This window comes from Leopardus geoffroyi, chromosome C3, assembly GCF_018350155.1.
Source record: "Leopardus geoffroyi isolate Oge1 chromosome C3, O.geoffroyi_Oge1_pat1.0, whole genome shotgun sequence".
Classification (NCBI taxonomy): domain Eukaryota; kingdom Metazoa; phylum Chordata; class Mammalia; order Carnivora; family Felidae; genus Leopardus; species Leopardus geoffroyi.
This window is the reverse complement of record NC_059338.1, coordinates 33001101-33015703: the sequence shown is the minus strand read 5'-3', so window position 1 is coordinate 33015703 and position 14603 is coordinate 33001101. Positions and strand designations below refer to the sequence as shown.

The 14603-nt window shown below is 39.3% G+C and overlaps 1 protein-coding gene across 4 annotated transcripts in view; it reads left to right on the top strand.

The window, feature by feature from the left end:
- The window catches only part of CRB1 (crumbs cell polarity complex component 1), a 208120-nt gene that overhangs the window by 75648 nt on the left and 117869 nt on the right, over positions 1 to 14603 (top strand). For all 4 annotated transcript variants that reach the window (XM_045456672.1, XM_045456670.1, XM_045456669.1 and 1 more), the window contains exons 3-4: positions 10278 to 10473; positions 13576 to 13715. In XM_045456672.1, coding sequence (XP_045312628.1) covers positions 10278 to 10473; positions 13576 to 13715 — 336 coding nt within the window. The remainder of the gene's footprint in view (positions 1 to 10277; positions 10474 to 13575; positions 13716 to 14603) is intronic.

Genomic DNA, 14603 nt, shown 5'->3' with positions numbered 1-14603 from the left:
AACCCTGACATCCGAAAGCCAGTTATGTCGCGAGCTCTGAAGCCGTGCTTGGTGGCACCAGTATACCCTGGGATGAAAGACGCCTGGGATCCCTGGTTCTTGGAAAGGCCTGGGTCCCTATCACGTCCCAATGAGGACTGTCGCCAATATGCAGCTCCCCGCCTCAGAGTGACTCACAGGGTTTGGGCAACCCTGCCCCCCGGGGATGTGCAGGTGGTTGGCGCCAGGCCCTAGCTGCACAGGCCTGGAGGGTCCTGGCTGTTCAAGACTTGCTGAAAGGGTATGTACTGGGCTTGCCAAGGGTGCGGTTCAGGGAGGTCAGGGATCTGAAAGCCATCCTGGGTCTGGAGAGGCCAGGTCACCACAGCGGGTTCTTGTAGGAAATAGACATCTGCCTAATTCCGCGTCCTAAACAACCTAATGATGACTGTTCCCCTTGAAGGCAGATCTGGGGGAATTCGACTGCCTTGCCAGGACCAGGCGGAGCAGGCTTGCTTGGGGGTCCTCCAACAAGAGACATAAATGTAGCGTAAATCTATAGCTGTAATAGAAACTAGTGCTAGTGCACCTCAGTGCACTAATAACTTGGTCCTCCAGCAAGAGATACCAGGAGGTCCTACTACCCGGATAGGCCTGGCTGCTGGGGCTTTGGTGCCAGAGAGCTAATCGGGCACATTGGTCCACCTCAGCTGTCTGGAGCAAGCAGGAATCCTGTCCAGCCCTGGTCAGAACCCGGCCAGGACCAGGTTCAGGAGAGGCTGGACCCCTACGGTGTTCTATGGGAAAAACCAGGCGTCTGCCAACGTCCAAGGCTGCACCTTCGCAAAGGAACCCTATCACCCCGAAGTCAGACACATTGGGAATTCTGAAGCCTTGGTGTCCTGGAATGAGAGATATCTGGGATCCCTCATTCCTGGAGAGGCCTGGGTCCCTATCGGGCAGCACTTCCAAATGGGGAATGACTATTTCTTCTCTGTAGCCATAGTATCAGATTGTCTTGTGGGAGGAGCGTCCCCCTCCACGCACGAGGCTATCCAGATGTGAGACTGGGCTATAGACCTCAGGCCTGAAGGCCTCCAGGTGCCCAAGGCCTGGAGAGAAGGCCATGTTACACATACTGGTGCAGTGCAGTTCTGGGTAGCCAGAGAATTGCAGAAAGACCACCGTGGAGAGATGCCAGTTCCTCGGAGTGGGATCTTTAGGGAACAAAGCATGGGATTCCATCCCTAACCTAGCTATAAGTGTCTGTTCCCCAGAAGGCACATCTGTTGGGAATATGACTGCCTTGCCTTGGCCAGGTGGGTGGGCCGGTGTGGGGGATCCTCCAGTGAGAGACCAGGGAGCCCTGGTCCCTGGGTAGAGGGAGGCCAGGACGCTGGAGGAGACTCTTTTGGTAATAATAAATTATTAACAATATTTATAAATAAAAGTAATAAAATAGATATAGTAAATAAATATTGTAAAACAATAATGTAAAAATACGAAACTGTTTTCATATTTCATCAGACTTAATCACTGATAATTACACTGATTTCATGTAGGCCAAGAAAGAAAACTTCTGCAACTAAAATATAGTACAACACCAAGACATTCTTGATTATAAAGTGCATCATAATTCCTAGATGGTAAATTTATGACGGAGAAAAGAGCAGTCCCCAAATTGAAAAAATTCAGGTGTCTTTCAGAGGCAAATCCTAGGCTTGTAAAGTCTACTTCAAGTGAGTGTCTTGTGAAAAGTATTTGGTACTTTTTGGTTTCCTTAGAAAAGGTCTATCTAAATGCACAAGCCAGAAATCTTACTGGATAAAACCCCAAAGATGTTCCCACTGAAAATAAGAAATCTGCCTTTAATTTCCCATTGATTAGCATCTTGCTAATCAATATAATGCTTGTTTGACACTGTTAATTAGAGAATGAAGTCTTTGGCCTCCGTTCTTTGCTCTGGGATGTTAAATATGTGAATGTGATATACAGGAGAAAAGTGTAGCATAAATCTGTATCTGTAATAGAAACTAATGTTAGTGCACCTCTTTGCACTGATCATTGTTGTAATTGATACAACTGTAAGAATGCATCATTCTTTAAGGACTCAGGTGCAGTGTACATAATTCTTATTCAAAAGGAAATATTATGCATAGAGGCCTGTTAGATACTAAATATATTCGGGAGACTTTGAAACTTAGCATGCTAACCAAAAATGAGAGTACAATTATTTCTGAAGCCTGGGCTCTGAAGATAATGAGAAAGGTGTTCAGAGCAGTCTATCAGGGCCACACGGCACGTGTTGTGCACTCTCTCCCCACTGTAATGAGTGACGAGGACAACATCAGTGACAAGACCTGCTCCAGGCTGATAACATACGATGTGCGTTATCTCGTGGCACAGAATGTTAACATTGATTTGTAATTGCTGAAAGATGCATATTGAGGGCACAGTCTCTAAACACTGATCAGAAGTTTAGGGCACAGTCATTCAGAAACAACGTTTTGTTTTAAACGCTTGCCAAAGCCATGAATTTGCCTTTACGGTTTTTGATTGAGAGTGGGCCCAGGCTCGCAGAAGCATTGAGGACCTCTGTCCTGGCAGACCAGATTGCCTTTCGGGTGAGAGGGTGAATTAATCTATACCTAGGACTGGAGGATTCATTTAAAATTCATTGAGCATTTTCTATATTCAAGAGTATGTGCTATGTGCTATAGATCTTAGTGTTAAAGGACAAAAAAAATCACTTTGGCAGTTTTGTAGATAATATAAACAAATAAGCATTTGCAGTCAAATATATAATACATACTTTTAAGTAACAGGGAATTATGAAAGAACTGTGGAGTGGCACCCAAGGCAGATGTAAGTGGTTAAGTATCGTTTCTGGCATCATGATGCTCAAATTCAGTCTTTCAGAACTAATTAGGATTAGCTGGAGGAAGTAGGAATGAGGAATGGGGCATTTTAAGCAAGGGGGCACCTATGTGCAGCCTAAAGACATGAGACAGTGGAGCTGCAAGACAGTCATTGTAGGTGGTACCAGGAGAGTCCTCATCTTTTTGAATCTTCTGCCACATTCCAAGGCTTTATCCTGGAGACAAGAGGAGCTATTTACAAACTTTGCACAGGCAATGATATAATCAAATTTGTATTTTATAATGATCACTCTCAGAAATGTAGAGAATGCCTGGAAAGAGAGAGGCCAGTAAGCAATAAGATAAGAAGAGAGATGTTGAGGGTCTGAATAAGGTTGTAGCAATAGCAATGGCCTTTTAGATCCGTTTCCCAGGGAGAAATGACAGGATTTGGTGACTAATGTGGGAAATAATACCAAGATAATGGTAACTCCTAGAAATCTGGCTTGGGTTATTTGGAGATAATATCATTCACTGAGAGAAGAAGTTTGGCAGGGATGAGAGAGGGTGGATTGAGGAGAGAGAGTTTTATTTGGAATTGTAGAATGATGTCTGTTGGGATACGTGGAGAAGACAACCTATAGATAGTTGGGTTCAGAAGAGCAATCTGGCCTAGGGTTAGACTGCTAACGTATAGTTTATGTGAAAATGTCACAGGAAAAGCTTCCTGAAATTCATTAGAATGGCCCCTGCTTCCATAGTCTTTATTATTATTATTATTTTTAATGTTTATTTACTTTTGGGAGAGAGAGAGAAACAGAGCATGAGCAGGGGAGGGGCAGAGAGAGGGAGATACAGAATCCAAAGCAGGCTCCAGGATCTGAGCTGTCCGCACAGAGCCCGATGTAGAGTTTGAACTCACAAACTATGAGATCATGACTTGAGCCGAAGTCAGGCGTTCAACCAGCTGAGCCACCCAGGCTCTGCATCCATAGTCTTTTCTTAAACACAAGTAAACACAACATTTTATTTTTTTTCCCAATGTGTCTTTAATTCCTTGGCCTTTACTTGAACTTGGCATTTATCTGATGAAACCACTTTCTATGCGACCCTTATTAAAGGATTTTTCTTCTCCTTGATTCTCAAGGAAGGAAGGGTTGGCTTTCTCACTAACCCCCTGCTTCTGAAAGACCACGGGTTCATCATTCACTTACCACTTACGCTTCTCTTTTCTTTTCTTTGTAAGCTATTACCTCCTCCAGGACACTCTCAGTATTCTCAGTGACTTCTCTTTCCCAGACAACTTCTTCACATTCAGTTCAATTCAGCAAACTGTGCTAAACACCTGTCACGGGGCAGGTGTTTCTACACACCGAGGATGTACATCCTTGAAAAACATAATGTACGGGGCTGTGGTGTAGCCTCATGGCCAATAGCACAGGCTCTGAATTCAGACTGCCTGTAATCTAATCCTGGCCCTACCACTCTCTAGCCTGTTGGTCTGCATCAGTTTCTTAACTTCTCTGTGCTTCGGTTTCATCCTGAAGAAAATGAGCATAATGGTAGTACCTCATGGATAATTTTTTGAAGATCACACAAAATAAAATAAGGTACATAAAATGCTGAGCACAGTACCTGATGTGAAATAAGCTCTCAAAAAATGTCAGTTGTTACTATGAATATCAAAGCAAGGATCCTTGTCTTTAAAGCAGTTGTTGGAGATAAGAAAGTACCAAATAATAAAATATAATGCTGTAAGTGCTATGAAAACACAAGAGGGTGGAACCAGTAAGGAAATCAGGGGAGACTTCACTGAAGGTGGGACATTTCACATAAGTCTTAAAGGATGACTTCATCAGATGGACAAATAAGAAAGAACCTAAAGAGAGAAGGAGAGGGAGAGAGGGAGAGAGAGAGAGAAAAAGAGAGAGAGAGAGAAAGGATCAGTATGTCAAACTCTTAGAGGGTAGGGGGATATGGTGGGTTTGAGAAAAAGAAAATGATCTGATAAGATTGGCACATAGAGTGATTACAGATTCGTGATAGGAAATGAAACTGTAAGTATTACAAAGATTTTTTGATGCCACGATGAGAAGTTTTCAATTTATCCAAATCCAGTTAGGAGCTGCTGGAGTATTTGATGGCCCATATGCTTTTAGAATTTCTTGAGCTTCCTGTTTTCAGTGACCTCCATCTATTTGCCACAGCGACATGCCGATGCAGCTTCAAGTTAGTCCCTCTCATCATCCAAAACTACTTTACCACCAAAGTTCTCACTACAACCTGCGCTTCTGATGTCTTTGCTTCGGTTGGATTCTTACCTCATCTTTAGCAGAATATTAGCCATCTGGCTTCTCCATACTCCTCCTGTCCAAAATCTCCTTCTCTATCTCGATATCTCCTTATAGGCCTAGACTTTGTGGAGAGCTCTTCTACTGATGTGCCTGTATTGTTCTCTAAACCTTCTCGTGCTTGACCTGCAATTGTTATGTTGCAGTTTTCCAGTCCCGGAAAACCCCCCTATTGCCTACTTTCTTTCGTCCTAATTTAAACTCTATTGATCCATCCCAATATTTACTACCAAATTTGGGCTATATATTTACTATTGCTCACTACCTACTTATATGTCCATTGTACCCCCCACCCCTTTTAAAATCGTATTCAGTATAGTGACTGCTCCAAATTTGTGCATCTCTAGCTCCTATACTCTCAGTATGCCATCTGTATTTGTTTTAACTGAGTCTGAAGTTATTCCAAATTCCCTTCCAGGGATATGTTTGTTTCCAAAGACTTCAAAATGTTTACCATTCTGTCTACCCAGAGGAATTGAAGAAGTAATAGGAAAGAACAAATAGATTATAGGTAATACCTACCATTCATGGAGCATTTACTATAATCCAACCTTGGTATTAGCCGTGGCAGAGCAGAGCTTAGTCCTAAGTGGTCTGTCTACAAAATCCACGTTCTTTCTACTCTTCCATGATGAATGGCAAAGGAAAAGAAGAAGAAGGGAAGTAATAATAGCAGGTACAATTTTTATAACTCCCTAACTCAACTTGATACAAAGAGTATGTGTTGGACTAATTGGAGAGCGCATTTGGCTGCCTTGCTTGCTTCAATAAGTATTCTCTTTAAAGCCATTTAATTTCCACCTACCCAGGTCCTGTGTAGTTTTCTCTGTTCTACCATCCTGTACAACAGTGGCTTGGGAATTATGTGTGTCCTGATGTCTTTCCAAAGTTCTGTAAGGGAAGTGGAGACAGCTTCTCTCCTGGGATCCCAACACCTATCTGGGGTGATACCGAATTCCCAGCTCGCCTATGGCAAGACTGAAGAGTGTGGAACTTCTGCACCAGCTTCGTTTTTGCTACATCTTTTTTTTAATGTTTTTATTTTATTTTTGAGAGAGAGAGAGAGAGTGTGGGGGAGGGGCAGAGAGAGAGGGAGACATAGAATCCGAAGCAGGCTCCAGGCTCTGAGCTGTCAGCACAGAGCCTGACGTGGGGTTCGCGCTCACTGACAGTGAGGTCATGAACTGAGCCGAAGTTGGACGCTCAACCGACTGAGCCACCCAGGCACCCCCATTTTTGCTGTATCTTTAACTATGTGCCTGAGGGCTGGACCCAAAACTGAACAGTCTGCTTGTTTGAATATTCTACTCAAATCTTTCCTCTCTCGGGTGTGTGTATCAATTGGGTTTTGGTCAGGAAAAAAAGAACTCATTCTACGTATATCAGTTATAAAAAGTTTAAATGGGAATTAAGGGCTTATATGCAGAAAGGCTACATAGTTCATGGGTTCTGCTGTAAAATAAAAATGTGGGGCCTCTAGTTCAAAAGTCATTAAGAACTTCGAGATGGTGACAGAAAAGCAAACCAAGAAGGAGTCTGTTAGGTTTGAATTGTGACCTCTCCCAACACACACATTCCTCTGTTGAGGTTCTACACCCTGTGTTGAAGTACCTCAGAATGTGATCTTATTTGAAAGCAGATACTGCTGTTGTTGCCAATATTAGTTAAATACTTGGTTTTTCTGAACTTTTGACAGTTTGTGCAGATTGAGTAGTTCAGAGTGAAACTGTCCCTGACTGTCAGGAATTAATGACACCTTAGGTCACCTGTATTTATGTAGGGAAGCCTCTGGATTTTAGCACAGTATTAGTTTTGGTGAGTCACCAAAGCTAATGACATCAGGGGATTTTTTTTTTCCTGTCTTATACTTTTTCTTCTTTGGGTGCGAGTTCTCCTTACCCTGTTTTTTTTTTTTTTTTCATACCCTTTCTATTTTCTTATGTTTCATATTACTAACTATTAATGAACTCCAACCATTGGTTTGGTTCCTGGATGAATTTTTGTGAAAGAATTTTAGAATTATGAATTTTCTGTTTCTTAGACAATCAGCCATAGAAGTGCTGCTCACTGTAACTGTATTCAATTGCTGTTGCTACATATAGTTATAATAACATGGTGCACTACTTAAAAACACTAGGCATAAAATGAATGTTTTCAGGTGGAATGGACTACAAGTACAGGTATGTTTTGAATGTTGATTAATTGTATATTGAAAGGCTATAAGCATGTGACAGTAAGCATCCAAGTGAAAAATCAAAATCATAGTTATCCAGATGTTTTATCTATGAAGCCAGCATCTGGAAATACAAAAACATCTGGATGACTGGCTGTATTTACCACATTTCATCCGACTACTTTGGCATCATGCAGACGTAGACCAAATCATGTTTGTCTATATCAGGAGCAGTGATAAACTGCAATAAAAATCATGTTGTTAAGTAATATTAAGGTAATACAAATAAATCACCCAAAAGTCACTAGTTGAATTTGAAATGATATCTAAACTATTGAAACACATTCTTGTATGTACCACGATTTCTTTATTTGGGCTACAATTTATAAGAGGAGCTTCAGAATTTAAAATAATGGCATATAATGTATTTCTGAAGCACGAGGAAGTGATCCGGGTGTATTGCAGATGAATATATGAATTTGATTGGAGTTATGAAATAAAATTTGGAAAAGTTTTAGCAAGTTTTAAACCACTGGTTTGGCTTTGTATGTTAATCCTTTGCAGCAAATATAGATGACTAAGATACCAAAGGTATTAGTCTAATGTCATATAGGCAAAGGCACTATGGAAAAGTGGATTGGCAAAAGGACAGGAATAGGTGGTGATAGGAATCGAAGAAACACAGTCATTGAAGAGCTATGGGACACAGACAAGTCAATGTACCTTAAAGGAGTTAGAATGAAACACAAGAACGTATGTAAAATCACCTTGCCTTGACACTGCATATGGCAGGTGTCGAGTAAGTAGCAGTTGCCCTCTGCTCACAGAGCACTATGGAAATCCACATCGACCAAACATTCCTGGGTGGGCATAGTTCACTTTGCTTAAAGTTATGATTGATTCTGTGTGGACAGCTTGGAGCCTGGAGCCTGTTTCGGATTCTTTGTCTCCCTCTCTCTCTGCTCCTCCCCTGCTCACACTGTCTCTCTTTCAAAAATAAATTAAAAAAAATTTTTTTAAAAAGGTTGTGATTGATCGTTGTCATTTCAGGGGAGGTCATTTTGTGCCTTGTAGTTACTGAGGACTAACCCATTATCATTTTAGTTGCTATATATGTCTAAAAAATAATTGTAAGAAAAAATATTTTAACAAATTTATTTTTGTCTTACATCTTGGAAAACAGAGATGTTATTGTATTATTTTACATGGCAGAAATGAAGATGCTAAAACATTGCTGAAAAGCCATTTCAGAGAGAGAATGAGAATGAAAATACACGTGTTCCACTGGCCAGTTCAGTGTTTGTTCCCTTGACCTTAGTTATGCCAAGTAAAATAGTTATGATTGATCTCAATCCCAGATTGGGTAAGAAATAGCCTGGCCCCAAATGGCAAGCCGTTTACCTAGCAACAAATACTGTTCCACAGCTTTATATTTTTATCAATATAAAATTTAATTTTTAAGTTTTTTTCTTCTCAAAAAAACAATCAAATTTAATATGCTGGGATCCCTTTCAGCTTAGGTATTTATAGAATCTAGTCACAGTTGTAAATGGTCAGCAGTGTTAGGATATGCTACTGCTTTTTCTGTCAGGAAAGAGAGCACATTCTCAGACACCTAGCAACTTCTGAGTCATTTGAAAATCCCTCAATATCATTTTAATACATAATCTATTATCCTGGGTTGTAGGAATAGAAATAAAGATAGGTAAATATAGATATTTCCCCTTTTGTGTCTTTTAAAACATGTATGCAAATTTGATTATGGTATATCAAATATTATTTTGATAGAGTCAGTAAGGTGGTTTGTTATCTCCATGTGACTACTTTTCTAAGTCTTGAACATATTTTGTATAGTAAATACTCATTTACAATTTTGGGGAGAATAAATAGAGATTTTTCATGTAAATTACCTTAAAATGAACTAGCTTCTTTAAAAATTTTTTTTAATGTTTGTTTATTATTTTTGAGATAGAGACAGAGTGCGAGCAGGGGAAGGGCAGAGAGAGAGGGAGACACAGAATCTGAAGCAGGCTCTGGGCTCTGAGCTATCAGCACAAAGCCCGATGCGGGACTTGAACTCACCAACTGTGAGATCACTACCTGAGCTGAGGTCGGAAGCTTAACTGACTGAGCCAACCAGGTGCCCCAAAATGAAGTAGCTTATACTAATTATATTATGTCACAAACTGATTTCCTATTTAAAAGTAGTATTTTACAACACTATGGAAATTTTAAATTTAAAATACGTCTATGCAGAAGGAGCACTTAAGGAAATAATTGCACATCATTATTTGTACAATAAATATAGAAGGACCAAGTATTGTTTTTTTCCCTCTAGCAACATTTAGTACCACCTACTATCATAAGCATTTCAGAACACATTGTAATTGTAATAATAATCCTATGAGGTAATTACAAGTAGTGGTCCCATTTTTCAGGTGCAGAGACTGAGATATGGAAAGATTAAGGAATTGCCAAAGATCACACAGCCAATAAGTGGCTGTGCCAGGATTCCACACTGGGTCATTTGGCTTTGGAGTCTGAGCTTGCACCCACTCCCCTTACGATGCCTAACTAATTGCTTAAAAATAATGAAGAAAATTGACCGGTCCCTATAAAGCTTCCAACAAAAGTACAATTAACAATAACTTTATTCTAAAAATGACTTGTTTCAACAGATTAAAAAGCCACAAGCTGTTGTATCCAATAGTTCTTTGTAAGTAACAGCTGCTCTGCATTGTGCAACTTCCCATGAGCATGCCAGAAAGTTAATATCAATTACAATTAAAGAGGAAAATTATTTTGGGTAATATAACATTTGACAAAAAGCCTTGGTAAATAAAGCACTGGCAAAGAGCTAAAATATTAACGCTGTGCTAAAACTTTTCCTTTTTTCTGTGCTGACTTTCTTAAAAGGTGTGAACTGTGAAATGGAAGTTGATGAATGTTGGTCCCAGCCCTGCCTAAATGGTGCAACCTGTTATGATGCTCTGGGGGCTTATTTCTGTGACTGTCCCGCTGGATTCCTTGGTGATCACTGCGAACTCAGTACTGATGAATGTGCCAGTCAGCCGTGTCTCCATGGAGGGCTGTGCATAGATGGACACAATAGGTACGTTTTCTCCTGTGTTTGGGCGATTGGCTTAGAGAGAACTCACTGACCAACCAACCACTACTGTACCTCTCTGGGGATTTTAGAGAGCTCATGTCCTCAGCTGAAGATGTTCACACTGCTTTACACTTTATTTTTTTATTTTTATTTTTTAATGTTTATTTTTGAGAGAGAGAAAGAGACAGAACGTGAGCAGGGGAGGGGCAGAGAGAGAGGGAGACACAGAATCTGAAGCAGCCTCCAGGCTCTGAGCTGTCAGCACAGGGCCCGATAGGGGGCTCAAACCCATGAACTGTGAGATCATGGCCTGGGCCGAAGTCAGAACCAACTGAGCCACCCAGGAATCCCTGCTTTACACTTTAAATGACAAAAAGTTGTAACATTCAGATTTTACTCAAAAATTCATCCTTTAGAGGTCATTTGTCCCAAGAGTGAGAATTTTCCAAGTCACTCTGGTAATCTTCTAGGACTGTTTATATTACAAAAAAAAATGCCAACTTTTCAATTCCACTAAACTTGTTATAGATAGGGAAAGTGCAAAAACAAAGTTATAGATTCTATATGTGAATATAAGGTGGTATTTACATAATTACAAGCATATAAATCAAGTGATGAAAAATAAGTCCTTTAGAAATTGTATATAAACAGTGTTGGAAAAGGCAGTGATATCAAATTGATTGTATCTTGAATGTCCAGGTGTTTGGAGACTTGGGTGAATACTTTTGAGAGAGTAGACTGGCGAGAAGTAGCTATGTGAATCTGCTCCGAAGTCGATTCTATCATTGACTTTTCAGCTGATTCTATCATTGGCTTTTAATTTATTATTTAAAATAATAAATAAATAAATAAACCTTAATACAATATAAATAATAAATGTAGGTGATGGTAATTGATTATATATCAAATATTTTATTTTTTTTAAATGTTTATTTTTGAAGGAGAGGGAGAGAGAGAGAGAGACAGAGACAGAGACAGCTAGTGGGGAGGGGCAGAAAGAGAGGGAGACACAGAATCTGAAGCAGGCTCTAGGCTCTGAGCTGTCAGCACAGAGTCTGATGCTGGGCTTGAACTTAGAAACCGTGAGATCATGACCTGAGCCAAAGTCAGAATCTTAACCGACTGAGTCACTCAGGTGCCCCTATAGAAAATAGTTTAAAAAGAACTTTCTGATACCTATTTAAACCACAAATACCAAATTATCAAATGCATGGCAATTTGAACAACATTAGTATTTAATGTTTTGTTGGATCCTTCAGCAGCTCAGTGGAAGGCAAGCTGAGCATTCATATTCTCACATTACATTAGATGTCCAAAGTTCAGGGAAGTTAGGTGACTCCCACAAGTTCACACAGTTAATTCTTTGTAGAAGAAAGACTAGAATCCAATTCTTCTTTATTTAATAAGTAAGATCCAGTTTATCCCAAATCTAAGTTTCAAAGAGAATCGGACTCGAAAGGGGAGGAGTAAAAGGCACATGTACTTCAAATATATCCAGCAAAATAATGTGATTTTAAATAGAACAATGTAGTTGTATGTTTCTTTTGTAAACTCTAAAGTATAACTTTTAATCACATTTCATGTCTTGACTCTGACTTTCAGTTTTACCCAAATCATTCTCCAGTGACAAGAATCTATATTCCCCAAGGCAGATTACTGACCAACATGTAGACTGACCAGAATGGAAGTTTCCACACATGTACTGCAGAGGAAGAGCAGGAGGTCTCCCCATCCATGCTTTACTGCCTCCAGAAAACATCAGGACAGAAAATACACAAAGCTTTTGCTTCCTATGGAGATGCAAACAAAACAAGGCTACTGAACCTTGCCACCTTTCAATTCTTTGTGTAATGTGCCATGGATAATTTTTCTGTTTTACCCTTCTCTCTCTTAGTACCTAAATTTTGGGAAGATGAGTACACGGTCAACAATACAACCTGACTTTAGTTTCCCACAACAAAAATGAACACATTTTCTATGAGGTTTATGGGAAGGTCAGAAACTATACACCCAAGAAACAAAAAACAAACAAGTTTCTTGTAGACCAAAGGGATATGCAAATAGAGTTTCCAGGAATTGGGGCCCACTAGCCAGCCTCTAGTACAGGGCTCTTGTCTCTAATGTCCTATATATAGTAGATTTTTAGTAAGTCTTTTAATTAGTAAGAGGATTTCTCACTAGCAATACATAACAAATTATAGTGACTTATTACATTTGCTAATATTTCAGTTTCCTTAGTGAAATCTTCTTATCTGTGTTTGGTGGTAAACATTCACACAAGCCATAGTGAACAGAACTCTAAGTCTTTATAAGTTCATAGGTGTTCTTTCCCCTAGACCTTCATTTCATCAAAGCCGAGTGTGCAACCCCATATTTTTATAATACTAAATCCTTGAGGAGATCCCATATAAATTAAAAGCTCCTCTTGATAAAGTTGACAAGTATCCCCATCAGATTTGTGTTTTGAGTCTCTCAGATAATCTCACTCAACCAATGAATGGATAGAAATAGCAAGACTAAAATATTCCTGTAATCTAAAAATAAGAGAACGTAAGTCACAATTTATATAATGAGGGCTTTTCCTGTTTTTTTAAATAATTTATTGTTTCGTTTTTCGTAAGGGACCTTATTAATGGGCTGTAAATATAAAAGAGCACCACAGTGGTATAAATCATTCTCCACTGCCTTCACAAATATTAACAACTTTATTTAGTACTACTTAGTAATAATTTATTCAGTGTTTTCTGATGTTTCAGATACCATGTCTATTCTTTCTATGCACATTCAATTATCACAATAACCCTGTGACATAGGTACTATTGTCTTCAATTTATGGATGAGGAAACTGAAGTAAATAATCATGGTTTCCAAATAATTTTGCATGAAATTTTTAAAGATTATCATAAATTTTAAAAGATAATCAGGTACCAGTATGGAAATACATAACGTGTTCAGGTTTGTAGAGATAATTCCCCAGAGTTTTTGAGACAAGTGTTAAAGCCATGCCCGGGGTCTCAGACTGATGGACAGGGGAAGAGACAGGATAAAGGTACTTGATCTCAATATGACCAAGAGTTGATGTGAAAATTTCGTTTTACTCTCCAGCTATAGCTGTAACTGCATGGATAGTGGATTCACAGGGACACATTGTGAGACCCTGATGCCTCTATGTTGGTCAAAACCCTGTCACAATAATGCTACATGTGAGGACAGTGATGACAATTACACTTGTCACTGCTGGCCTGGTAAGTGACAAAATATCTTCCACCAACTTTTTTTTTTTTTTTTTTTTTTTTTTTGCTTAGAGTAGAAACAAACCACTTATGGCAAATGTAAACTAAAAAATCTTACTGTTAAAGGTTTAAAACCAACTCTTTCTTCTAGATTCTGTTTTTTATTAAGTTATTTTTTATTGTTTATTTATTTTTGAGAGAGAGAAAGAGAGTGTGAACAGGGGAGGGGCAGAGAGAGAGAGAGAGAGAGAGAGGGAGACACAGAATCTGAAGCAGGCTCCAGAATCTGAAGCAGGCTCCAAGCTCTGAGCTGTCAGCACAGAGCCCAATGTGGGGCTCAAACCCACAGACCACGAGATCATGACCTGAGCTGAAGTCGGACACTTAACCGAGTGAGCCACCCAGGCACCCCACTAGTTATCATTGTTCAACTGAATTCTTCATTGCTCACACATACCTACTGCTACACTATGCATTGTCTAAAGTAGGTTACCATGTGCCTAATCATTAGAACCATCTAGAGGAAACAGAGAGGAAAAAATGAATAGAAGAATCAATTTTAGCATGGTCTTCATGGAGAAAAATTCACTTGAAGATGCTTCCTTTTCTTCCAAGATATTTTCACTGATACCTAGAATATATTGAAACCCATGAAACAACATTAAAACCCTAGGAGACTGTATTATATTTCATAGTCAACATAATTACAATGGTCCCATAGAGGGTATAGAATGATTATTCCAGAAATAGGTGTATTCTCCTCAGCATTTATAATATAATTGAGATTATTAGTTTAATATACATAAACCATAACTAAAAATTACACATAAAGGGTAATTAGGCTAGAATGTAGAGGTAATACCAGAATCAGTAGAAAACATTATATAACACTTAGGCAAC